This window comes from Microtus oregoni, unplaced genomic scaffold, assembly GCF_018167655.1.
Source record: "Microtus oregoni isolate MIOR12 unplaced genomic scaffold, Mior012 000022F_ref0000154, whole genome shotgun sequence".
Lineage (NCBI taxonomy): Eukaryota > Metazoa > Chordata > Mammalia > Rodentia > Cricetidae > Microtus > Microtus oregoni.
The window spans coordinates 2,051,914-2,079,900 of record NW_024543081.1 but is presented as its reverse complement, the minus strand read 5'-3'; the positions used below and the strand labels follow the sequence as shown (position 1 = coordinate 2,079,900).

At 39.5% G+C, this 27,987-nt stretch overlaps 1 protein-coding gene across 2 annotated transcripts in view; it reads left to right on the top strand.

The window, feature by feature from the left end:
• Lrrk2 (leucine rich repeat kinase 2) overlaps positions 1–27,987 on the top strand; it is a 130,257-nt gene that overhangs the window by 81,111 nt on the left and 21,159 nt on the right. For both annotated transcript variants that reach the window (XM_041672590.1, XM_041672591.1), the window contains 10 exons: positions 556–757; positions 1,908–1,996; positions 8,038–8,225; positions 9,071–9,225; positions 10,247–10,393; positions 12,882–13,073; positions 14,049–14,195; positions 15,738–15,838; positions 18,542–18,732; positions 24,955–25,115. In XM_041672590.1, coding sequence (XP_041528524.1) covers positions 556–757; positions 1,908–1,996; positions 8,038–8,225; positions 9,071–9,225; positions 10,247–10,393; positions 12,882–13,073; positions 14,049–14,195; positions 15,738–15,838; positions 18,542–18,732; positions 24,955–25,115 — 1,573 coding nt within the window. The remainder of the gene's footprint in view (positions 1–555; positions 758–1,907; positions 1,997–8,037; positions 8,226–9,070; positions 9,226–10,246; positions 10,394–12,881; positions 13,074–14,048; positions 14,196–15,737; positions 15,839–18,541; positions 18,733–24,954; positions 25,116–27,987) is intronic.

Genomic DNA, 27,987 nt, shown 5'->3' with positions numbered 1-27,987 from the left:
CCAGTGCTTCAGACAGCAGGCTTCCTCTCAGGTCGGGATCACTGGCATTTAGACAAATCTTATTTTCCAGAGTTTAAGGTTCCATGAGAAAACGTAACTAGGGGAGGAGATTCCATGAGTCCAGCTCTAACTCTTGATATTACAGTCCAAAAGTCTCCAATACTTGTGGGTGTATTTTCATCTTATAAAGAAATATACCAAAGCTCTTATGTCTTAATCCACCTGTGTACCGTACACACCCTCAGTGCATCAGGAAATGAAATCACTTTCTCGGTTGGTTATTTGCCTTTGTTTTTGAAATGGGTTTTCTGTGCTAATAGATAACCATTTTTATGCTGTTTTATTTGTTGCGTTTCCTCCCCAATCGACTCTATGTCCTTAATTTCCGTACTTTAATTTCCTCATCTATTCATCACCATTTAGATAGGCTTTGCACCATGTTTCGATTTCATTAAAAACACATCCACCGTGTAAAAACTGTTATGGCTGAATTTCCCGTGCACCACATCTGTGACTTGAACAGATTTTTCTACCTTGTCATCTGTAATTTCATAGATCCGAGATCAGCCTGTGGTTGGGCAGTTGATTCCAGATTGCTACGTAGAACTGGAGAAAATCATCCTGTCAGAGCGCAAGGCTGTGCCGGTGGAGTTTCCTGTCATTAACCGGAAGCGTCTCTTACAACTCGTGCGAGAACACCAGCTGCAGCTGGATGAGAACGAGCTCCCACACGCCGTTCATTTCCTAAACGAGTCAGGTTTGTGCGATTGACCTGTGTTCTGGCTTCCAGGGCTAGGTCGTGATAATTGGAAGAGATGTCTGAATCTTGTATATGATCTCTGTTCGAAATGAAAGACAATGCCATTAAAATTCTTAAACACGTTACTGGTGGATTTTATCTTTTGTAAGACCACCATATGTATGGACATTGAATTATTATGTCCCAGGAAAGTATACTTTGAAATTGACTAAGGACAAAGTATGAAAGGATCCCCGAGCAGGAATGAAGATATGTGGGTTCGGTGCTATGGTTTTGCTATTATGAGACACTGGACCCTTGATGAAGCCACGTCATTTCCTAGTAGCACGTTTTTGTGTGAATATCATTTTTATATAAGAATTATTACTGCAGTGGTTCACTGGGCCACCTTAGACAGCAGAGGCTGGTGTGATGTGATATGAAGGGCTCTGTTGCTTAAACTGTGAGCTTGCCGTTCAAGTCTCAGCCCACTGCAGCCCCATGCCAAGCTGGTCCCCTTCCTTGTTAGCTTGCAGAACATGTCATTTGATGTCTAGTCCTAGAGAAAATAGCCAGGAAACCGTTTTGATCCTTGTATGAGTTTCTTTCTTCATGATCCTTAAATCAGATATTCAGAGATGTGTGTTGTTTTTATTTATATGGAAATTAAAGCATGTCTTTGGACTATGCATGTAAAAGAGCAGTTTTAGACCTGTGGGCTGTGACCCCTTTGGGGTCCCATATCAGATATCCTGCAATCAGGCGTTTACATTATAATCCATAACAATAGCAAAATTACAGTTATGAAGTAGCAACAAAATAATTTTTTGGTTGGGGTCGCCACAACACGAGGACCTGTGTTAAAGGCTCACAGAGTTAGGAAGGCTGAGGACCACTGATGTAGAAGATCCAAAAGAATATTGTGAATTTGCATTTATCAACATACACTTTCCAATGCTTGATGGTATTCCAAATATACTTATGCATATTAACAAGTCATCTAATTTGAAAATGCTTCCTTTACCCTTTTGTATCCCAGGGGTAGCGTATGCAGGGGCTCCAGGGTCCTCCTCTGTGAGACTGTCGATGTAACTAGCTACACTGGAGTTTCTGGGCTTTGTATTATTCTGCATCCCACTTTTCACTCTTCCGTGGATTTTCATTGCAGGAGTCCTTCTGCATTTTCAAGACCCTGCACTGCAGCTAAGCGACCTGTATTTTGTGGAACCCAAGTGGCTTTGTAAAGTCATGGCACAGGTTGGTGTTTTATATTTGGGGGCGTAGAGGCTGTGGTTGAAGAACAGAGTAAGGAGCTCTCAGAGCATTTAGCATTTTAGTGTTTGTGTTCTGAGAAGGCTGGGACCAAGGTAATTATAGAAAACTATGGACTACTTGATGGGGAAGATGGAGAAGAACTTCCCGGAATGGACAGGCATCTTAAAGCTCACATTCTTGTCTTTGTTTCCCAGTTATGGGCAAATTATCTAGACCTCCGTGGTAAGCTTGGTTACTGACTTCATTAAATGAATAAAAGCTTTGTGAAAATCTTTAGAATAAAAACTTAAGGGGAAACTGGGTTGGTGAAACTATAAAATCTATCTGGAAAGTATGCAGGAAAGCCAGGCATGATAGTTTGTGCTTATAATGTCAGTGCTTGGAAAATGGAGGCAGGAGGATCAACAGACATTTAAGGTCATCCTCACCTATTGTAGACAGTTCCAGACAAGCCTAGGGCACACACAGTCCTTTCTTCAACACAAAATAAAAAATGTAAAGGTCTTAGGAGAAACTTTTCTGAGGTTCAAATATTTATACTTTTGAAAACTGTGCTGTAATTATATTTTTCTATTCATTTTATGCATAGAAAATTATTTCTCCTCCTGACAACAGGACATTATCAATGAGTTTATATAGAGCAATTACAAAAGCCACCTATAGTTTTTCCATATAAAACCACTCAAGAGAGCACACCAGTTCAGGCGTTCCCAGCACAGTTGACACCATTCTTCTTTGAGTTTAATTGTGGTGTGTCTTTTTTGTAGGATTCATAGCATAATTTTTTCCTCCTTTCTAAGTTATACTTGTACCATCTCAGTTTTGACGAATAAAAATTTGTCTGGACATTTCTATAGTGCTGAGGGATACAGGACCACCATAGCTCAGGACACTGTGTTTCACTTATTCCTGGCTGAGAAGAACCCAGGTGATGCCTCCAGCTCTCACATGCGTTGGTAACTATTTTATTTATGGACGTATTTTACAGCTTTACATGTGGCTCCCCAAGTCTCTAACATGATTATCCTTTTTCATATTGGAAATATCTCTCTCGATTTTTTCATAATGCTAATTAAATTTCTTTAAGCAATCTTGAATAGTACTGCTCAAATCTATTTAAAGGTAGAAAGGGGGTTATTTTGAAGAGAGAACTCATTTGAGGGTAAATCCTGTAACCTGGCACTGAAGAGAACATTTCAACACCAGTGTAATTGGCTTTTAATTGCATTTAATTGCAGCGTGTCTGTTCTAATAGTAGGTATTTTCAAATTGGTTTCCACATTTCTGCCCCAAAACCCTGGGTGACATGAATTTGCTATGTATGAGCTGGTGATGGAGTCATTGGTGTCCTGTGCTTAGGGGAACATTATCTGGAGTTGGCATCACCTGAGTTGCACCTATTCTGCATATGAAGTTTCCTCTCCTTCCTGTGTTAAGCCTTTATGTCATCACTTAAATAAGGATAATTGTATTTCCTCGTGTGTTGCTTCCCTAATTTAATGTAAGTGAAAGGAAACAAAAGCTTTATGTTTAGTACCGATTTGATCTGTCTGATAATTTTAGGTGTTCTCTTTTTGAATGTATAAAAATAACTTTGAAGACAATACAAAAGTACAGAGGTAGTTTTGGGGAGTGTGCCAAGTATGGAGTCAAATTAAAAACCATGCGTAGGTGAACACGTTATTCAATGCATGCGCAGTCACCCTGTTGGTTTTGCTGTGTAAGTGGAACACCATGGCAGACAGGATCTCCATACACACAAGAGAAGGATAAAGTTGTCCCCCGGGTAGTAAGTTTCTATGCAACTTAACATGCATGCGTGGATAATGTGATTAGAAGAGGGCTTGTCTTACACAGCAGAGTAAAGAAGAGGTTTGTATCAATTTTCCTTTTGATAGCAGTGAAAACAGAAAGCAAAAACAAACAATAAAACACCCCATGCGGGGGGGGGGGGGGGGGAGACAGCAAACAACACTCTCCCAACCCAAATCTAAACCCAAGCCAAGGTAGGTTCCTGCTGTAATCACAGTGAAGTTCCCAGAAAGTCTATGGATTAACTACTTGAAACTTCCTGGAAGTCCTTTTCTATCGCCCTGGGTAGAATGTTACAGTGCTTGTTTAAGGGAGACTGAGGTCAGGGAGATATGGTCTCACTCTGTAGTGCAGGCTAGCCCAGAGGACTAACCGTACAGCTGTAGTTAGCTTTGTAACCCTGCCTGGATTTGAACCCACAGCAAGAGCCGAGTGTTAGCCTTCCAAGTGCCGGGATTGCAGGTGCGAGTCATTATTCTTGGCTTTAAAGTGAAAGTGAAATCAAGAATTGAAACAATTCAAAGATTCCATAAAAGATTTAAAAGGTCAGGCAAATGATCATTTAAATTCCCTGCTAGCAGAAGCAACAAAGGTTATCAGTTCTATTTGTATAGATACATCAGAATAATGGGATTGTGGCTATAAATAACCAAGTGAAAATAAGAGGGGGTTTGTACGATACCAACCAGCAAAAGTAAATTGGGGTGCTCACCTCCACGTGTCAACCAAGACAGGGCAGGAATGGTTTCATTTCATGGTGCAGAAAGTCTTATGAACCCACATGTCATGCTCTGCCCTGAGACGTTATGCCATGAAAATTAATAAAGAATGTGCAGCCCAGGTAGAGATATATTTGCAAAACTCATTTAACTATATGGTAAAGACATTTGAAAGAAACCTATAGTTCTAATCAAGTGGATCTTTCACAAACTCTCATGGGGAATTATTCTTGGGAGATACAGATTTCTTGCTTGAAAAGGTCTTCAATTTAAGCATATGAGTTAGTAGATAGAAGAAATCATAGGCTCTTTCAAAGTGATAAAACTAAATATGATTTCAGATTTTATCACTATATAAAGGGCCAGGGCCACTTTCAAACTTGGAAACTGAAAATGCTAAGTGTTCTTATTTCTACTGTCTTTTAATTACTTCTTTTGCTTTTGAGATTATGATACAATTATATAATTTCCCAATTCCATTAGGTCCCTCCAAACCCTTCCATATACCTCTCTTTGAGCTTTTTCAAATTCACAGTCTCTATTTTTTATTATTGTTGCATGAATGTACATATATATCTATATCATCTATATCTATATCTATATCCTGCTCACCTGCTCAGTCTCTATGTTGTTAATTGTATGTATGTTTTCTTGTCTGCCCTCTTGGTATTGGAAAGCCAATTTATGTGCTCTTTCCTGGGGAAGACTGTTTCGCTCTCTCTCAGCATTCGTTAGGGGCCTGTAGTTCTCTGTGTCGGGTTGACGTCCCCTGGGCTTTGCTCCATCCACTTCAGCATGCCTATTGGTGTCATCCTTGCTCAGGTAATGTTTGGGCAGTCATGTTGGTGAGACTTTATGGATATAGCTTCTGACATCCCTAGAAGACACAATCTCACTGTCAGACCCTTTGGCTCTTATAGTCTTCCTAGCTCATTTTCAGCCATGTTCCCTGAGACTAGGGTGTCGGAGTTTTTCTTTAGAGGGATCCATGGAGACTGGGCTTCCCAGCTCTACATTTTCCTTGGTGTGGCTGTTGGTAATGGTTTCCATTTATTGCAAAGGGAAGTTTCCTCTTTTCAGAGGACTGAGGACTATACTTACCTGTAGGTATAAGGACAGATGTTTAGAATGTAGTTAGGGACTATACTGACTTAGTGAAGTGGTGGTTGGAGGTTCTACTTCAAGAAATATGAGTTCACCAGCCCCGAGTAGTTGGCTAGGCTTCCAGTACCAGGCACAGTTTTCCTCTTGTTGAAGATACCAATCAGAGAGCTATTCGCCACTGCCGAGGTGTATAAGCTGCTTCTGCACCCTTTGAATCATGTGCCATGTCGTTCATTGCTGTGGTTCACTCATAGGCATCATAGCTGGATAGGACTGTTGGTTGCTTCCCTCATTTGGGAGATCGCATGGTGTGTTCAGGTGCCATGAAAGTTAGTCCTCAGAGAGGAGACATTCAGGTCAGTTCAAGCTCAGAAGTCTCAGGGTTCTGCCTCTGAAGCACATGGTGTTTTCAGTAATCAGGACTTCCATTATACCTCTATGGTACAAGCAAGGGCAATAGCAATAGGTTATACATCTGTGAGTCTCTTGGACACCCTGGCCAACAGTTAAAAAGGGGGGCTTCTCATGGCTTTCAAGTACTTTTTGAGTATTTTTTTTTTTTAGTTTCTTTATCAGGATATTTGGCTCTTATTTTGCTGTGTCTTTATTTTGGTGTTAGAGAGGTACTGACTTTGTAGAAGGGATTTAGAAGTGCTCTTTTCTCTCCTTATTTGTGGGGAATCGCTTAAGGATTGTCTGTGGATCTTTGGAAGTCTGGTATAATTCTGCTGTGAATACATCTGGTCCTAGACATTTCTTTAAAAAAAAAAAAACAGGTGAAAGGCTTTTTATTACTACTTCAGTCTCCTCACAGGTCTGATTACACTGCTGAATTACTTTTGGCGATTTGGCTTAGTTAAAAATTTACCCATTTCTTTTTGGTTTTCCAGGTTAGTGAAGTACAGGTTTTGAAACTGGAACTTTGTTACTCCACATCTTGGAGGCTGAAGGTACAGGTTCCGAAAAAGATAGTTAGGATTTGCACATAAGTAGCTGGATTATACTAAATATTCCAAATCAGTTTTTCAAAGCTGACAAACTCAAAAAAAATATTCAGTGTCTTACATGTTCCAGATGTCCTGTTTCAGAGATGATAGCAGTTTGTGCCCTCACCAAGCTGACGTGAAAAGGAGGAAAAAGATAACTAATGCATAGGCATGGGAGCTACTAGAGGGCACAGTGTTCTTTAAAGAGGGTAGTGGTATGCCTGGGCACAGCAGTTGTCAGGTCTCAACAACTCAGAGATAGTCAGTGACAGTTCCCAGCGTTGGAAGAATTGTCTGAAACTGCCCTGGAGGACAAAGGGTGGGAGAAACCGTCGTAACACACTTCCCTACCCAAGAGCCCAGCAGACACAGTCATTACACACAAGCTGAGGAGACAGATGGAACCTTCCTTGGTTTAGTAAATATCACACATATGAAATAGACAGAGGTGGAAGAATAAGCCTGTGAGCCGGAGGGTTTTACTGTCTAGTACCTCAATGAACAGATAGCAAAAATAATGTTTGCTTCTACTTAGGGACCTTTTACACATCGCAGAGGTATGGAAGATAATTACGCTTAAACATCTTTAAGAAATTTGCCTAAAGTCCATTGAATATGTAATTATGGCTAACACAGGGGCTTAGTTTATGCTTAAGATGATCACACCTACTTCTTAAGCTTTATGTACAATATGTTCATTCCTCTAGCAACGTAAGACACGGCCATCTTTAGTATCTCATTTCAGAGAAGGAAATCATCTGAAAACAAAACACAAACAAACACAAACAAGCAAAACACACACCCAAACAACCAGCTACCTTCCCCAAGGTTCCACAGCAGTCACAGAGCCGCATTTGGACAAAGGTTCTTCTTTTCCACTTTCATATTTTTAACTGGCAGGATTCTGTCTAATGCCCCAGATACGTTGTGATCACCAGGGTGGCATGTTAAAGGGTGGATTCACCTGCCTCTCTTCAGATTCATTGAATCATGCTTGCCCAGTGGAATCCTGTAACAAGGTGTGGTCACACTGCTTCTTTTCCATTGGTGTAAGCTGCCTCCTATCATGGAAACATCAATGTATACAGCCAAAATTTTGGATTAATACCTAGAAGGTAATTTCTTGGAATGTAGAGGAATATGTTCGTAATGAGACTGCAGAATGGGTGCTGGGGATTAGGACCAAGAAAATCCTGAAGAACTGGATCCTCCTCCCTTAGTTTTCCAAGTGCTTCTAAACATCTGTTTTCCTGAGCTTCCATGCTCTCAACCACACAGAGATTCGGTCTTGACTTGTTTTAGCTTCTCTCCATATTTGCACCAAGCAAAAGGACATAAAATGGTTTAGGTTGGAAATGTTTCAGGAACTGAGTCCTTGTAATTGTGAGTTCGAATCTTTCAGATTCTGACTGTGAAAGTGGAGGGCTGTCTGAAATATCCAAAGGGCATCATTTCACGGAGAGACGTAGAAAAATTCCTTTCAAAGAAAAAGCGATTCCCAAAAAACTACATGACACAGTACTTCAAACTGCTAGAAAAATTCCAGATTGCTTTGCCAACAGGAGAAGAGTATCTGCTGGTTCCAAGCAGGTAAGACAGACCATAAAAATTCAATACAAATTGACCAGATTATATTATTTTTTGTTGCTGAAGTAATTTTTTTCTGTAGTAGATGCATTATTTTTGGTAAGCTTTTTGGCAATGCATAGCACATATTTTGAAAACCAGTGCAGTTGATTAATGTCTTAAAGAAATATATATATATATATATATATATATATATATATATATATTCTATTTGGCTTAACAGCACTCAAATTATTTAAGGAAGATTAACAGTGAAGCAGTGCATGTGCATGCACATCTTATTCACTTGCCAGTGAAGGAGTTATATTAAGTTAGGGAAGGTTAAGGGAGACAGTGAGTTTCCAGCAAAGCTTAAAATCGCAAGCATCATGGTGAAGGGCTGTTTTCTAGCCCTGTTTGAGAAAATTCTCATATGAAAGTAAGTGGAAATGCCCCAAAGTGCTGAGAGTGCAAATTATATTGATTAATGGATGCAGCCAAATCTAAATATAGATGTACTTGTTTCTAGGACATTATTTTTTCAAGTTTCATGTAATCTTAATATCTGCTTTTATGCTAATTGTATTAACTTATTAATACACATACGATTGGTGAAAATTTTTTTGTGCATCTACTTCATTTGAAAATGCATTTCAGTTGAGTAGCCTCCAAATTCTTGATGTGGAAGAACATGTGACAAGAGAATATTATAAAACGATACAATTTGTTTGGAGTAGTTATTTGCCTGAGTTTGAAGCAGTGAAAAGCTCAGGGCACGGTGCTCAGAGCACCATCCTCAGGCTACCAGGCTCAGAACACCAGGCTCAGGGCACCATGCTAGGTTTCTGACAGTCTCTACTTTTCTGCAGCTTATCTGACCACAGGCCTGTGATAGAGCTCCCCCACTGTGAGAACTCTGAGATCATCATTCGGTTATATGAAATGCCATACTTTCCAATGGGGTTTTGGTCAAGGTTGATTAATCGGTTACTTGAAATCTCACCTTTCATGCTTTCTGGAAGAGGTATGTATTTAACAAAGCTTACTATGTAGACAAAGTAGAAAGAAATGTTGAAGTAACTTGGTACTTACCAGAGTTAACCTGTTTGGAAGGCAAGAGTTGTCAATACGTGAACAAGAACCTACTTATACAGTTTGCTGGGAGGAAATGCTCCAGTTCTAGTAGCAGATGCATTTCCATCAACTGTGAGTACTGTACTTCTCAGGACTTAACAAACAGGGAGCAATAGCTTTAAAAGATGGAGTTTAGTGGGAGCCATTAGTTTAAGTGTACACACGTGTACACACATTCACACACACTCGCACACATTCACACACATACACACATTCATACACATACCTACACTACACATACACTCACACATATACACAAATGTGTACACATGCACACACACACATGAACAAAGAATAACCGATGTATGAAGAGGGGCTTTTTCTCAGCAAGTGGAACAGTTCTTGGATTTCTGAGGGAGAGACTCTGACCCCAAGCGTCTGCTGCCCATCCCCAGGGACTTGGACAAAGGGTAAAGCTATGTTTATATATGGTAAGCTCTCATTCTAAAGTAAGAGGCATTGTAACATGATAAGGAACTATCAGTGGGTTTCAGGCAAAAGATAACTGCAAGTGTTACTGGTTTCTGAAAAAAGTCGTGTTTCTTGGTATTAATGAATAAAAAGATAGCTAAAATGGACTTAAAAGTTTGATAATGGTGTTAATATAATTGATTTGTAGAACAATTATGAAAAGTTACTTGTGATTTTTGTATTTTACCCATGTCAAACTCTTTATCAAGAGCTTGCAATGTGTATTAGATAGTATACAAAGCATTTAACTTATGTGATTGAAATATTAAGGAAAAAATTAACATTCACTTGGAGAAGGACTCATAATTAAATAAATCAATGTTCATTTCACAGCATATATATATTACTATTCTTAAGGTATGACTGGTAGTTTATCCCATTTAGTGAATGAAGTAGTTAATAACTAATGGATGCATCTGAATCTATCTTTAAACTCTCAGAGAGAGCACTACGCCCAAACAGAACGTATTGGCGACAGGGCATCTACCTGAATTGGTCCCCAGAAGCATATTGTCTGGTGGGATCCGAAGTGTTAGACGATCGACCAGAGAGTTTCTTGAAAATTACAGTTCCTTCTTGTAGAAAAGGTAAGGAAGTTAACCCGGAAGCTTGCATTGTACCTGTAAACTAATCTAACCTTAAAGATAACATTTTTTCCTGGGGGGGAACAGGGTTCTTTCCTAGCTGTTCTGGCTTACTATATAGACCTGGCTATCATTGAACTCAAAGAGATCTGCCTATCTCTGCCTCTTGAGTTCTGGGACTAACGCTGTGAACCGCTATAACTGGCTAATTTTTTGTTTTATGCATATTGATGTTTTGCCTGTATGTTTGGCTGTGTACTGCCTGCAAGCCTGGTGCCTGTAGAGGCCATTCTGGAAGTGGAATTACAGATGGTCGTGAGGTGGAAATAGAACCAAGGTCCTCTGGAAGAGCACCCAGCGCTCTTTGTGGAAATATAATGGATTTCACCCTGACATTTTTACACGCTTATGTATTTTTATTTTTCCCTACCATCCTCATCAGCTCTCTTCTGCCCATCACTGCCACCCTCCCCCCAGTAGTTCTCCTGTGTTTCACATCACACATATGCAGGTGTGTGTGTGTTTACTTAAACACATATGCATGTATGTATGTATCTATTCTCTATGCATCTAGGTTCTACATATGAGAGAAATTATGTTTTTTGTTGTTTTACCCCACTATATTGCTCTCTCTGGTTTCTTCTTCCTTCCCTTTGACCCTCTTCTCTCCCTTTCCCCATGTATGTATTTCTCCATTAAATATATTTGTATCTAAATCTAGGTTATGCATATGAAAGAAAACTAACAGTATTTGTCTTTCTGAATCCAGTTTATTTGACTGAGCATAATGATCTCCAATTTTCTTTTCCAGCAAATGAGATAATTTTATTTTTTCTTATGGCTGAATGAAACTCTAATGTGTGTGTGTGTGTGTGTGTGTGTGTGTGTGTGTGTTTTAAGAATATATGTTACCTTTCTCTATCCCTCTGATAATGGACATTTAGGTTGGCTCCTTATCTTAGCTAGTGTGTACAGTGCAACAGTAAACATGGTATGATGTGTGTGATGATGGTCTTTGTAGTGATACTTTGTTTGTGATCTAACAAATAAATCTTGCCTGAAGATCAGACTACAGAACTAACCACTAGTTAGCCACAGAGGCCAGGCAGTGGTGGGACACATCTTTAATCCCCAGCACCTAGAGACAGAGGCAGATGGATCTCTTTGAGTTCAAGGCCACCTTGGGCTACACAAGATTAAATTTATCTAAAAGAGAAATAAAACTCACACTCACATGCCTTTTAATCACAGCACTAGGGAGGTGGAGACAGGAATGATATGGCTGGGTGGAGAGAGGAATATAAGGTGGGAGGAGACAGGAGCTCAGAGCCATCTGAGGATGCAGTCTGAGGATTTGTAGGGACAGGCTCACCCCTTTAGTCTGAGCATTGGTAGAGGTAAGAACTCTAGTGGCTGGCCACTTTTGCTTCTCTGATCCTTCAGCTTTCACCCCATGATAGCTGCCTTCGAGTTTTTATAAATAGCAACAATTAGAATTCAGGTTCCAGGGCTCAGATACCTTCAGGCATTTATACAACCACTGTGTGATATTTCTGTTTTTAGTGTTTCTGTGGAACCTCCACACTGATTTCCAAAGTGGCTGCACAAGTTTGCATTCTCAAACAATAAGGGACAAGGGTCCCTCCATCCGTACGTCTTGTCATCATTATTTTGTCATTTATTGTCTTGATGTCAGTCATTTCCCAAAGGAAATTTAATTATCATTTCTCTGATGGCTCAGGATGTTGAACAAGTTTTCAAACCACTATTGACTATTACTATTTCTTCTTTTGAGAACTGTGTACTCCATTTATTAACTTATTTATTGAATGGATGAAGGTATATTAGTGATTAGTAGGTGGTCTCTTACCTTTGCTGATTATCTTCACTGAGGTGCAGAAGTGTTAAAATGTCATACAGTCCTACTTGCCAAATCTTGGTATTTTTTTCTGTGCTATTAATATCCCTTTCAGAAAGGCCTTTCCAGTATCTGTATCTTGAAGCACTTTCCTTTTGTTTCCTCTAGCAGATTCGGGGTTTCAGACCTTACATTGGGGTCTTTGATATATTTTGAATTGAATTTTACAGAGAACAATTTTTTTCTAATTCTGTGAATAATTGGGAATTTTAATATTGATTAAATATAATTTAATAGTAGGTTGCTGTGAGTAACAGTAGCTTTCATTATTAACATTGATAAGTAGGGGAGGTCTTTGCATATTCTAATGTCTTCCTTAGTTTCTTTTTAACTTCATTAAGGTAGTATAAAGAGTAATGGTTTGCATTTGGTGTTTTCATGTATATGAATATGTCCCCATACTTGGTCATCTGTACTTCCATACCTCATTCCCTTCCCTTCTTGCTGGTCACTTCCTTCGTTCTCCTCCTCTTCAATTTCTTTCCATAATGTTTAAAGGTTTTGTTATGGAAGATTTTGCTCACTTATTCATGGTAAGAATTGTCCATGAGTTTTTAATTTTGAATTCTGTAGGTTGTATTCTCTTGGGCCAAGTTGTAGATCACATTGACTCACTCATGGAAGAATGGTTTCCTGGGCTGCTGGAGATTGACATTTGTGGGGAAGGAGAAACTCTTCTGAAGAAATGGGCATTGTACAGTTTTAACGATGGCGAAGATCATCAGAAGATCCTGCTTGATGAGTTAATGAAGAAAGCAGAAGAAGGTAGGTGTTGGCACAATTTTCAAATGTGTTTAAGGTGCCCTTGCTATTTTTACATGACTTTAATATATAAGCATTATTCACATCCATAGGGTTGAGTTGAATGAATTGCTGCATTCGATTGTAGTGACAGTTCAGAAAAGTAAAGTTCACCTAGTATCAGTAATAGCTTGTATTTTATTTTCTCAAAAATGTTGATTTCCAGTTTAAATACTGGATGCTTGTGATCATAATTGTATTTGACATTTTTCTGTTTCTGTAATAAAGCACAATGATTGGCAAATTATAGAAGAAAGAGTCTATTCTGGGCTTCTAAGGTCAGGGTCCATAACGGCACAGACAAGCAGCAGTCACAGCAGCTAAATATGGAAGCAGAGAGCTCACATCTGAAGTCACAAATAGGAAGTAGAGAGAGTTAACTTGGAATGGCATGTGGCTTTTAGAAACTCACATCTTGCCCTCAGCGACACACTTCCTCCATTATGGTCACATTTCTAATATCCTCCAAGCTTCCACCATCAGGGGTATCAGATATTCAAATGCCTGAGAGGCATGGGGGACACCTCATTTAAATTACCAGGGTAATCTCATCTTTGAGGTGAAAATATTAAAGAAAACCCATGCATATGACAGAACTGTTAAAAAAGATGGAAAAAAATCATTTGTAGGTAGCAGTATGCTTGCCATGCATTGCCATCATAGATGTGGCGGAAACAGAGACTAAGGGCTTATTGGTCAGAGACTATCTGTTCTAAGTCAGGTAGAAGTTCTACCACAGAGTGAGTGAACCCAGGAATGTGTGTTTAAAGTTCTAAGTAACTTGACATTAATATTTAGTTGTTTATCAGAATTTTCTAGAAAAACCTATGGCTGGCAGAAAAATCTAAAGACGTGGTTGTTTTTTTTTTTTTTTTAAGCCAGGAGCACACATTTTTTATACCCTCACATTTAAAAAATAATTTTTTACATACTTCTTAGGAGACCTGCTAATCAATCCAGATCAACCAAGGCTCACTGTTCCCATATCGCAGATTGCTCCTGACTTGATTTTAGCTGACCTGCCTAGAAATATTATGTTGAACAATGATGAGCTGGAATTTGAAGAAGCACCGGAGTTTCTCTTAGGTAACTATCTTTGTTATAGTTGAAACAAACAGCAACAACAACAAAAACACAAGTAGGATACAGTTTTCCCCTCTTGATTTAGAAAACATTCAGCTATTGCAGTCATATCTCTACTTGTTTTATATATTTGATATAATAATTTTCACTTAGAATAATATACATTAAAATTGTGTCATATCGTGGATCTAGAATTTGCTTTGTATACATGCCTGTAGACCAGTCAATGAGTTTGAGGCCTAGCAGGAAGCACGGTTATTTATGGAATTGCCCTTGAGCTTGCTCTGCTCTTGAGCAATGAGGTGGCAGAAGGGGGAACTTCAGTTGATAGATGTGAAACAGCCTTTCTTCATCCCAAGAAGGGTAAGTAGAGAAAGAATACTCCCGCTCAGTCACTGAAATGAAGCGCATAGGACAATATGGAGCTTTTACCAATAGTCATCAAATTTGGGGACTAAAAATCAGGAGCATTAAATTGGTAATATACTCAACTTCTGGTATTTTGTGATTGTTCTTTTTTGGGTGTGCTGAACAGTTTCTGATTTTTAGCCGAGCCCATGAATGCAATTCAAAGGCTTTTAATCAGGTCTATAGGCCAGTCTGATAGAGACATTTTCTCAATTGAGGTTCATTCTTCCTAGATGACACTACTTCATGTCAAGTTGACAAAAAAAAGCCAATCAGCAGAGCAAGTACAGGATATATATTAATATGTATGAATAAACTTATTTTGTAAATATGGTTTTGATATATTTCTGTAGACTTTTGTGGGTTAGAAGAGTTGGGTGCATTTTGTCTCTGAAAGATTGTTCTTCTGGAAAACCAGCATAAATGGGTAGGTACTTCAGTGGTCTGGTTTGGTATGAGGACTAAAGGAGAGTTCTTGCTTTCAATTTTCTTTTCTTCCTAGATACCATAAATACACAATAGCAGTCCTCAATGTTGTATTATTCTGGACACACATGGTGTATCACAGTTTAGACTTCACATTTCTATGACAGTGATTCTCGAACAGGAAAGGACTTTACAAAACCAGAAACCTCTATACCCACTGAAATGTTGACCTGTCTTTCAAGCATGTTTTTTTTTTTTCTCTCACCCTCTTAGGATTTTATTTTAAACTTCAGAGTGATATTGAGAATATCTCATTTTAATTTTATCGGATGTAAAGAAAGTGGACTAAAGATGAATTGGAGCCAAAAAGTAGCAGCATGGTTTTCAGTGGGCTGTGATTGAGATTTGGAAAAGCATATAGGATAGGGCTTGTGGCTATTGTGGAAAGTATGCAGTCTGTATTCTCATATGAAGAGACAAAGTCTGAGGACTGGTGACATTGTAGATCATATAAGGCTGAGAGTCAGATCCATGGGTAAACTTGACTGTGGCTTATTGACTAGAAGGAAGAGGAAGCATTCAATGACATTGATTCTATAAACAAGGGGGTCAGGTTTTTATGAATATACAACAGGTATAATTGTGGCACATAGAACAGATTTGGTTTCTCTTCTTGAGAAGATTAAATGTTTCCTATTTCCTTCTCAAAAGGTGATGGAAGTTTTGGATCAGTTTATCGAGCTGCCTATGAAGGAGAGGAAGTGGCTGTGAAGATTTTTAATAAACATACATCACTTAGGCTGTTAAGACAAGTAAGAAATCCCAGAATGTTATTATATTAACTCATATGACATTTTCTTTTTTTCCAGGAAATCCCTATTTTTCATACATTTGTCAAAGTCTAAAACAAGGATCCTCAAACGTTTACATTCCCACTTCTTCCTTCTTTATAGAGCTAAAACATTTTTTTCTGCTAAATGAAAAAGAAAAGATTTTTGAAACTCCTCTAACTTTAGTACTTAAGTTTGAGGTGAAACCAGGGGAAGGGTCTCATTTTTGCAAGATGGTCTTTCTTAGTGCGATGGGCTAGTTCTAGTCTGGGCAGTTACATTTCACAGACATGGGAAATTAGACCCATGAAGTCTTGTGTCTCAAAACAGTCAAAAAACGCGCCTTCACAATAGCCCAGTGAGTTAAAAAGGACAGCTTTTGGCCTTAACTAAATTGCTGCCCTTTCCTTGTCAAACATTTTTGTTCTGGGTAATGCTGTGTACACGTTGGTAGAGAGCTGTGTCACTGAGTCAATGTGCCAATAAGGGTGATATTGCTTAGACTAGTCCTATCACTTTATAGTGTAGCTAGGACTGAGCTGCCTAGGTAAAAATTATGTACCTCAGTAAAAACTCAGATACTCTTAGAAGGAAGAAAAGGAGATGCAGAGCCAGCAGAAGTTGCTCTAGTTCTTGTTTGGGTGCTGGTTGGAGTTACTCCCCTCTTCTTGACTTTCTGCTCACATTTGAAATAAGGAAAGACAGGACTGGAAGAAAAGTAAACTCATTATTACTTCTGTATCATTTAATAAAACTCTTATTGGGAATCTATCCTCACAATTTTTCTTAACTTGTGAAAAATATCACTTGTGACCTGAATCTAAATAAGTATGGGATACTTTAAATATTATAGTACAAAATTTTAGTTTGAATTATGAAAAAAATCATATAAAGTAGGCTGAGAAATTTTTTATTGATAATATCAAAAGTCACATTGTAGTTACAGAAATGAAATGAAACATTCTTTAAACTGAAGCTAGACTTTGAACTAAATCTAGCAAATCTCTTTCAATCCCAAGGTAATTTGTTGTCAAAACGCTTTTCCAATATAAAAAGTCTGGCTTAGTCTTCTGACTGAGGGTAAACGGAAGGAATGGCACTTACTTACGTCAGGGTTAACAAACTGAGCTAACCAGACACCGTGTGGAAAGACTTTTCTCTTCTGAGTAAATATGATTGCAATATTAAGCTTTGTTCTAGAAAAGCCTTCTTTCTCTTGGGATAGCCAGCATCTCTGTGTTAGCTTTCAGAATTCTGCAGTCAAGTTAGCACTGGCACTCCACAGTTTGGAAGCCCCGTGTTAGGAAGCAGGGCTTCCGTTATCACACATAAGACACAAGTCAGCTTAATATCACAGAAGATGAAAAGTACAACCAAAGTATGGTGTCAGAATAAAGACTAGAAGGAGGGGAGAGCAATGGAATTCAGAAATCCCACCATAAGAAACTGGAAAGTAGTTCCCCATAACATATAAGTGATCTAGAGGGACGTGTGTGTAGAAAGTATAAGCCTCAACTAAACTACACTTTTGGAGTGAATGTGTATATCCAGAATACAGGTGAATATGGATGTCACACACAATGATGTCACTTAGGAGAGTGTTGAGCTGCTCAAGATGGGATCTAGAGGAAGGACTGCCAAAAACAATGGTAGCATCTCTGCTTCTTTTTGCAGCTGGGAATGGCTTTAGGAAAGTGGGCCGAGGCGGGACACTTAAGGAAGTGGTAGTGTTTGGCTAATATCTGATTGTGAAGAGGCTCTTGGCCCTGGGAAGGGTGTGGGTATCAACAATGCAGAGCTCTGGGCTGAGAGGAACTGGCATGGTCTTGGGATTGAAAGATTCACACGTGACTGAAGGACGGTGAATACAGACAAGGATGAAAGGAAGTAGGATGTCGGAGGTAACGTGGAGTTTGACCAGGTCAGGCTATGGGGACATGGAAATACATGGGGTTTCAAAAATATTTGGTTTTTATTTGTATACGTGTTTCTGGTGTCATATGTATGTGGGTGCTGAGGCAGCCATAAAAGAGTGCAGGGCCCCTCGTTGGAGCTGGAGTTACGGATGATCGTGAGTCATTAGATGTGATGTGGATGTTGGAGACCGAGCTTGGGTGTTCAGGAAGAGCTGCAACAGCTCCTAATCAGTGAGTCATCTCTCCAGTCTCATACATGGGATTTTAATTGAGGAGTAGTAGGAAGGCATTAGAGTTTTCAGGCAGGGGATACCATCTACTCCTGTGGACTTGACTATGTGTCCTTAGCAAACTGTGGTTTTGAACCCAGAGGCTACAGTTTGCCCCTTCTGTCAGTTACAGTTGGCTCAACTACTGTTCTCTTCTCTGAGTCTAAGGCTGAAAAAGATTCCATGACTTAATTTAGGGACTAGGATAACCCTGCCTATTAGAAGACCACCTATTCCTTCCATTCTCTCATTACTTGATCTCACAAAAGCAGATCAAAAGGAAAAATAGAATTTAAAAATGCAATTTGAATAGTAGTTCAAAATTAGCTTTTTTTTTTTTGGAAATGGCTAGGTTTTCTTTTAAAAAGCTTACAGAACAAGAGAGCATTTGCAACAACCCAGTCACCCGTGGAAATCTAGTTAAGGAGTTGAACAACTACAAGAATGTAGGTGCCGGATCCTTGGTGATGCGAGACTCACAGAACTCCTAACCCTTGCAGGAGTTGGTGGTCCTTTGCCACCTCCACCACCCAAGCCTGATATCTTTGCTGGCAGCTGGGATTCGTCCGCGGATGTTGGTGATGGAATTGGCTTCCAAGGGTTCCTTGGATCGCTTGCTGCAGCAGGACAAAGGCAGTCTCACCAGAACCCTCCAGCACAGGATTGCCTTGCATGTGGCCGATGGCCTGAGGTAAGGGGCTACCGCTGTTTTCTTTTTTTTTTTCTTTTTTTTATTGAGAAAAAAAATTTCCGCCTCCTTCCAGCCTCCCACTCCTCCCCCCCTCCCCCCACTCCTCTCCCTGTCACCCCACTCCTCTCCCCCTTCCTCTCAAGTCTGAAGAGCCGTCAGGGTTCCCTGCCCTGTGGAAAGTCCAAAGTCCTCCCCCCTCCATCCTGGTCTAGGAAGGTGAACATCCAAACTGGCTAGGCTCCCACAAAGCCAGAACATGAAGTAGGATCAAACCCCAGTGCCATTGTCCTTGGGTTCTCATCAGCCCTCATTGTCTGCCATATTCAGAGAGTCCGGTTTTATCCCATGCTTTTTCAGTCACAGTCCAGCTGGCCTTGGTGAGCTCCCAATAGATAAGCCCCACTGTCTCAGTGGGTGGGTGCACCCCTCTTGGTCCTGACTTTCTTGCTCATCTTCTCCCTCCTTCTGTTCCTCATTGGGACTTTGGGAGCTCAGTCCAGTGCTCCAGTGTGGGTCTCTGTCTCTATCTCCATCCATCGCCAGATGAAGGTTCTATGGTGATATGCAAAATATTCATCAGTATGGCTATAGGATTGTTAATGTCTGAGTAGTGTAACCTTGAGTTCACTCCCAGGCTCTGAGAACACCACTCCCTTGTTGCACTGTGCTAACAGGTTTGATGAAAACTCTCTGTTCTGTGATCCAGTTTTGCAAACTTTATAATATAATAGGAGAGCACAGAACTTCATAGCTGGGGTAGTAGCACTTAAACCTAATATGCACGCTCTTGAACTCATGATCTGAACCTGAGGTGTCCACATCTCTGAAAGATAAGTACATTAGGCTTCCAGACATCAAGGAAGGAATGAAGCAGAGAAATTTTAATGGTGAAAAATTAGTCCATATTCCTGAAGCAAGTCAGAGTGACAAATGTTGCATTCCACATGGAAACATCATGTGACTCAGAGTCTCAGCCAACCCCGGGCTGGATGCAGTGGGCCAGAGTAGACAGGTCCTCGCTGAAGACAAAAGTCCTTGGTAAATCACTGTGGCATATACTTAGGAATTGTAAATTTTTTTATCTTTCTACTCACATTTTAGCCTGCAAACTACGAATAATACTGAAGACTTTGGTGGTAATTGTAGGCTCTCTGCACTTTGATTTCCAATCACGGTTTGGCCTAGAAGCCCTCCTTCGTTCCTTCCGTTCTTCTGACCACTTTCCTAATCATCGCATAAACATTTCTAACTTCGCATCTACCTGCTCTCACAGTTCTCGTCCTTGGCCTCTTTAAGTCCCCATCGTTTCCCGTCTCCCTTGCACTGCCTGTGTACCACTAAATAGCTTGTGAAGAGCGTAGTAGGCATTTCTTTGTGAGTCAGGTCTTTCTCCTACTGTGGGCCTTCTCCTGTCTTGTTTCCTGGTAGTTGTGCTTAGCCGCATGCCTTCATGGGGTTTCTGAATGTGCCTTGGCTCTCTACCCACTGCCTGGCTAGCCAGCATAGTCTAACTCCTGGGTATTCTTTTGGGGTGTCATTTTGTGTGGGCTTGTCCCTTTACCTATATCCCCTTCTAGTCTTCAGAACACGGAGTCCTTAGGAAATAGAGGTTGGCAGTAGGGAGGGGAGGCATGGGGACACTGGACTCAAACCTACCACCATTTTTCCAGGTAGTAGATGCAAATTTGCCCCTGCTCTGCAAGCCTAGGAACAGCCCTTTTGGACAGCATTAAGAAAGGGCATGGGCAGGAAGGAATGGGGGATTATCTCTTCAGGAACTACTTAAAGTCATGCAGATTTTGAACTTCACCAGCATGCAGGCATTTGGATTTGGGTTGGTGTGTCTGCCTTTGAACACCAGGGGGAGCCTCATGATAAACTGAGCTCAGTAAAGGGTCCCTTTAGTTCCTGTATTACAAATCCACAGCAATCATTTTCTTGATTAAACTGATCCTAGGTCCCAGATTTTTCTCTGTTTTTTTTTTCCTCGTAACCCTGAAGTGTTAGTTTATAAACTGAGGACCTGTTGTTTTCACCCAACACTTAGGCTGCAGGTCTACAACACCATGGCCTAAGTTCTCTGGCCTTATTTCAAATAACAAATCCCATGTTTTTATGAAGCAAATGGAAGTTGAGCAAATGTTTCAATTCTTTCCAACATTTGTTCTTAGTCTGAAGTTAGGATAGAACTCTAGATCTGGTGCCACTGGAGGCTGGCGTGTACCAGCAGCTGTTAAACTTCTTCTAACAATAAATGTAATTTTTTCCTGTTTTTTTTTATTGATTTTTATTGATTTTTCTATGCTGCTCTCCCTGCCTCCCCCTCCTCTTCAACCCCCAAGGTCTATTCCCCAAGGTTCCCATTCTCCCAATTTACTCAGGAGATCTTGTCTTTTCCTACTTTTTTGGAGATTAGATCCCTGTATGTCTTTCTTAGTGTCCTCATTGTTGTCTAGGTTCTCTGGGATTCTGATTTGTGGGCTGGTTTTCTTTACTTTATGTTTAAAAACCACTTATGAGTGAGTACATGTGATAATTGTCTTTCTGGGTCTGGGTTACCTCACTCAAAATGATGTTTTCTAGTTCCATCCATTTGCCTGCAAAATTCAATATGTCGTTATTTTTTTTTCTGCTCTGTAGTACTCCATTGTGTAAATGTAACACATTTTCCTTGTCCATTTTTTCAGTCGAGGGCATCTAGGTTGTTTCCAGATTCAGGCTATGACAAACAATGCTGCTATGAACATAGTTGAACACGTGTCCTCGTGGCACTAAATATAATTTTAAAACTCAATGTTAAAAAGCATGAAAAAATCCCTTTTCAAAAAAAGAAAAAACAAACACATATTTATTAAAAATTGTTGTTTCTAATCATTGTTAACATATGGCTATAACTGTAGAAACAAGTAAAATCCTGTTTGTTTAGGATTTCTTAGTTGATATAGCTATTTATTATGACACATGAGAAATTCCTTCATGTTATGAATCCTTTCATCAAGACCTTGCTTTAATTCAGCTCCTCCCTTTCATCTCTTCCTCGGAATTCTCATGTGGTCTCTATAGCTTCCTGTGTTTCCATCTGTTCAAACTTGGATTTATTCTCCTTGCCATCTCCTCTCACCACGAGCATGTGCTTCCTCCTGTATCCCCATTTGTCAGAACAGTCACAGAAAGACTACGTACCTCTCCATCTATAGTTAGTGTCCCTTCATGAGATCACAGCGTGCCTAGTTTATACAGTGAAACTTTGTTTCAATATTAGTCTGTCAGTAAATATCTATACCATCTGTATCTGTTATGTATACATTCATCTATCAATCTGTTATCCATCTTATCTATCTACCTATCAATCAATCCTCTCTCTCTCTCTCTCTCTCTCTCTCTCTCTCTCTCTCTGTCTATAATCTGTCAACTACTTATCTATATTTCTTTTTTTTTTTTTTGGTTTTTCGAGACAGGGTTTCTCATATTTCTATGTATTTACCAGGTCTTTGGATCTATTTTATCTTATATTTATACCATTTCTTTTATTTTTGTGCCATTACTTTTCCTTTGATCCAGTATCTATAGGGGATTATCAGGATATTTTCCCTGAAATAAAAATCTAACTGTATTTGAGATCCCTGGTATTTCCAGTTACTTACAAGGTACATCTCACCTCTGGGGTGGCATAGCATGGAAGCTCTTTATGTGTGCCCCTTGCTTCCCTTTGCAACTTAACTCTGTACCACCTTTCTAGCCTGCATTCTAACCAGGCTGACTCCAGTATGTTTACCTTTCTAATAAAGTTCCCTTCTGGAGACCTCATTTTTCCAAGAATTGGCTGGCCTGCCATCTCTGCCATGAAGCTCAACTTCTTCCTGGAGAGTGAGTCTTCCATGAATTTGTATTTACTCATTTGATGCTCTTTTTATTACTCAAAGGATCATGTTGTAGCCGGGCTGGTCCTGAAGTCTTCATTTTCCAGCCTTAGTATCCTTAATTCACCTTTGCTTTTTGCACTTGCGCCAGGTACGAAGTTGAATCCCGCATTGGAGAAGGACAGGTGGGGATTATCGTGTGTCTGAGGTGGACCGCTCTGTGTGGAGGACGAGCCTGGGCTGCCTGCACCCATGTGCCTTCTCCCTGGCTGCCTCCCCAGCATTTGACAACTCACACTCTTCTGCCATCTTACTGTAGCCAAGCACCCATCTTTCCTAGATTGTAGTCCTCTTAAAGCAGAAGTACAAAGATGGCTTTGTGTCCACTAATGAGTGACTCTCATAGATAGATACCTAATGCATATTTGCTAAAGAAATGAATGCATTCTATTTTTAGAATAATATATTCAGGATAAGTTAAAGTTAACTTTAAATTATAGAAATAGGGGAGTCTTAGAAATTATTATAATAATAATGACTAAAGAGAGAATGAGTATAGTTTATGTTAATAAAATACTTGGCAATACTTATTCACATACAATGCTTTAATTAATTTGTATGAATTATTGTTACTGAGAAATAATTTGTGCTTATTACAATTTTAAAAGGTTATTTTTCTTTTACAGGGTATTACAATTGCACTCTTGAGATTAAGTTCTATAATTAAATATTCTAACTAAACCAGATAACCTTGATTCCCAAATGACATAATTTTAAATAAACTGTATTTTAGTCCTAGAAATGTATTCTTAGGGAGCCTGTGTTTTATCTGTAACCAAGAATGGAATGTCTTATGGCGGTTTGGTGATGTATATTTAACTTTTAAATTCTTAATCCCTTCGCTTTTCTCAAGAACATCTAATGGACTTTGAGTAAGTCCTTAGTAAATTTTCCTTTGACGACAACGACTATTCTTAAGGTCAACTTCATTAGTGAGTTTATGTTATTGATCAGCCAAAACTGTATATCCTGAAGTGAACAGACCCAATGTCATGGCCTATGCACATCCTGGAAGAGAGAATAAGCGCAGTAGTTGATGAAGTCAAATGACACACTCTCTCTAGGCCATTACCCAGCAGAGAGTCCCAGATGTCACAGCCTCTCTCTTCCTAATGCCTTAGCGATGATTGGTAGGAGGTAATGGGGTAAATATTTCTTAATATAACCTTAAGCAAGTTCCAAACCATAAGTAAACAAACGATTTTAACAAATCCCCCATTAAGTCCTATGAAATTTCCGTTCAGAAAAGGTCACAATATACCTGTGAGGTCAGCGGACAGGGAAAATCAGAAATTTAAAACGCTCTAATGAGAGGCGTTAATAGTTACCTTAGTATTTTGGAAACTGTGAGTTCCGCCACTGTGTTTGCAAAACGGATAATATTTGGCTGAGATTAAAACAGTGTATTTTTTTTGCTTAGGTAATATATTAAAAAACTGTATTTTATATTAAGGAATTTTTATTCTTTGCTCAATATGTTCAAATCCAAGTACATTTTGAGTCCATTTCACACCCAGATATTCTACCACCTAAGACAGTTCTTGCCACCCTTTCTGTCCAGATACTCTTCATTAACTTTTACTCATAACAGATTAGCTTTGTAGTGGGTTGTATCCTCAGAGTTGGAGATAATAGCTAGGGAAAAGTTTACAATTTGATTTGCTCTTATTGAAAAGAAGAAAATGTTCTTAAAAACAGTAGGAAGAAAAGAAATTGGAAGAAAGTAAATAACAAAGATAAGTGATATAAATTTAAAAGTTAAAGAAACAGTTTATTTAAATGAAAAATGAATAAATGAAAGTTATAAAAAGTTAAGCATATAGCAAAATTGTACTCTTATTTAACCCATTTGTTTTTGTCTTTGGGGCAGGCCCACCTAGCCTTGAGCATCAAGGCCTCTTGCTTCTGTCTGTAAATGCTGAGATTACAGGCATCACCAGAACAGTTAACAAATTGCAATTTTAAAATTAAGTTGAAAATCACCTTTGATTGGTGAGGGAATTCAGAATTTTTGTAGCTGTACAGGTACAAAGAGAAAATGTCCAGTACCTGATCTGTGCATGGCTATGTGAGAAAACTCCTGTTGTCTGCCAGGCTTGGTGTTGCAATTTTCAGGAAGAAGCATCTCCTTGCTTTTTCATATTTAATCTTTATGCTTCAAGTCTGTTTGCAGTATATCTTTCAGTTTTCAAGGACAAAATTAAGACAGTGTTTCTGATGCTTTGCCTAATGAACATAACATTGAAACTATCATGACCAAATTAGTAGAACAGTAAGACTTCCTGCGTGTTTTTTTTGGCAGATATCTCCACTCAGCCATGATCATTTATCGTGATCTGAAACCCCACAATGTGTTGCTTTTCACCCTCTATCCCAATGCTGCCATCATTGCCAAGATTGCCGACTACGGGATTGCACAGTACTGCTGTAGAATGGGAATAAAGACCTCAGAGGGCACCCCAGGTAAGTGATTGAGTTCACTTTTTGTACTGCATAACCGATGTCCTCAGATGTTAGTGTGGGAGAGTCAAAGCATAGGTAACCTGTCACAGTGTTACAGATATCTGTTGTCTGAATAGTAATGGTCATTGCACCAACATTTTCATCATCTTATTTTCTACAGCAACAACAAAAAAATCAACTTGTAATTTTCTAAGCCAAAAACTGAGCTAAAAGGAGAAGGTATTTAATGCCATTGCACTTTTGAAAGCTGGATTTCTTTATATCAAATGTTTGTTGTCTTTTTGCTTAAAATACATGCTTTTCCTTTTATTGGTTGCCTGTATTTGCAAGTAGGTGTGCATTATCCCAAGCATGTCAGGATACACATTGTGTCAGAGTGTCTCTGGGCTCTTCAATGACCATAGAAATTGTTACTGTTCTTTAGTGCTTGCTGTGTGCCAAACCCCATGTCAGGCACATCAGGGACACATTTCTTCCCTTTATACTGAGTCTGTAAGTTTGCTATTGTTTTCATTTTTATAAATGGGAACATTAAAACTGAGTAAGGTTTTTATCTCAGTAAGCAGCCAAGATGGTAATCAGTCGTCAGTGAAATATAAAAATCTGACTTTGGATTCTTCAGCTGCCTCCTTGACCACATACTGTGATAATGTAAGCTTGAGAAGGCTTCACTCTTCAATCTTAGCTTCTGAAGAAGAAAATAAAAAATAGCAGAACGGTGCATACCAAATATTGTTCATTGAAGGCTTGGAAAAACAGTATTTCTGTCTAGGAAAAATGAATATAAGCAGTGACCTTCTATGGGCAGATCTCATTCCTCTCATGAGAGATCCCAAAGAGACCTGGGATATGAAACGAAATGAGGACATGACTGGTCCTAGTTATGGTTGAGGAGAAGGGTTTGATTGTAGATATAAGGGAGGAAACAGCTAGAGATATCTTGACGAGTCAAGACTGAACATGGCCAGCAGAAGAGACAGGGCTGTGAGAAGAGAGAGGGAAAAAGAATGAGGGAGGAAGAAAAGATAGAAGGAAGAGCAGACAGGGGCCCAAGAGGACCAAGAAAGCACATGAGAATCAAGAGAATGGTATTCAAAATGGCTGAGTTACATAGGATCAGAGGCTGAAGGCTGGGGAGTGAAGCCCAGACCCTGGGCTGGAGAGCTTTAGGGAAGAGAGAGGGATAAGAAGTGCTGGGAGGAGCCACAGAAACTGAGACTTGTACTGGGTCCCTTTGGGACCTCACTTCTCATGTGATGTCCAGGTGGACTGGCCCCCTTATCTGGGCCTTACAGTTCTTTCTTTTTTTACTCCTGAGTGGACATTTGTCACTGAAGCTTTGTGGCTTAGGGGACAGTAGTTCACTCTAGGTTCTGTCAAGTGTTCCTGGACTTGAGTTCCACTGTCCCACCTACCAGCTACTGGTCTAGACCAGCCAACAGCCAATGGCAGTTCAGCTTGCTTAACACTTGGAGCATTTTAATTTTTTATTCTGGTTTTCATCAAAACAAGCCTAAAATTTTATTGCCACCTGACTCTTTGTATTGTGGCAACTACTTATTCCTGGAGTCGTGTAAGCCCTAATGTTGACTTTTAGTGACATAAATATGGAGGAAACTCAAGAAAAGAAACCAATCTCATCTGTTCTCTGCTGCCCACTGCTCTCACAGGTTTCTCACATGACACAGATCTATCACTTGCTGTACCCCAAAACTTCTGTTATTGTTTTTATTAAAATTATCATCATCTTATTATCACCAAAGCACTTCTAATGGTCCTGGTCCTAAACTCTGGTCTAAATTTGAAAAGACAACATATGTCACCACAATTGCTGCTAACACCTGACCTTTCCTTCTCCAAAGCAATGTTCTCTGGGAAGAAATAAGTTCCATCTCATAGGATTTGATCTGTGTTTTTTTCTTTTGTTGAATTTACCCATTCAGAGTAGACCTTTTAATGTAGAAATGTCCAGTAATAGAAAAAAATGTATTCATGAAACATTTTGTAAGTGTATATGCATTTTATATAAACCCTGAATGGAATATCTTCACCCTGGGTGTTCATGTATGTGAGATAACTCTGTCTCTACAGGACATTGAAAAGTTCAGATCTTTTCAGTGCCTGAGCAATGAGTAAGGTTCATGCTTAACCATTTGCATGAATGACCCCATTTAAGACCTACTGCTTCTTCTCATCTACAAACCAGGGAGTGAGAGCCGATGGAATGTTGACAAGGACCACAGTGCAGAGCCGATGCAAACTCAGGCAGCCTAAGACTGAGAACTTCCCCAGTCCAATACGGGTTCAGAGTAAGCTCAAAGAGAGCAACAGCTCGCTTACTGACAGAGATGTTGCAATGTGACATTGTCTACTTTGGGAAGAGTAAATATGGTAGAGTTCCACCCTTAACTCCACCGTGGATTTCCTGTTGAGGGGGACAATTGGTTCTGTGTTCTGTGACAGTTGCAGAATTGATTGGAGTGAATGGTGATTGATGGCTTCAAGTCTGTCAACATCTATACAAATAAAACTGTCTTTAGGCAAATTAAATGTTCTCTAGCTATTCACTATCAAATGGTAGAGACAAGGTTCAACTTAGATGACTTTGCAAGGTCACTAGAAACCCATTGGGGATTTTCAAGAAATATTTCAACAGTATCATAGCTTAGGTACCCCCTAAATAGACATACTTGTTGCTATACTCTGAAAAATCTATGTCCGGGAGGAAGTTCTTTGGCTCCCAGTGGTGGAAGTTTCACTGACTCCATTGATTTGGACTGAAGTTAAACAAAGGAGGCTTAACAGTCAGAGGAGGCTGCTCACCTTCTTGGCAGCCAGTAAGTAATGAGGTTGGAGGTGATGGTGGGAGTAA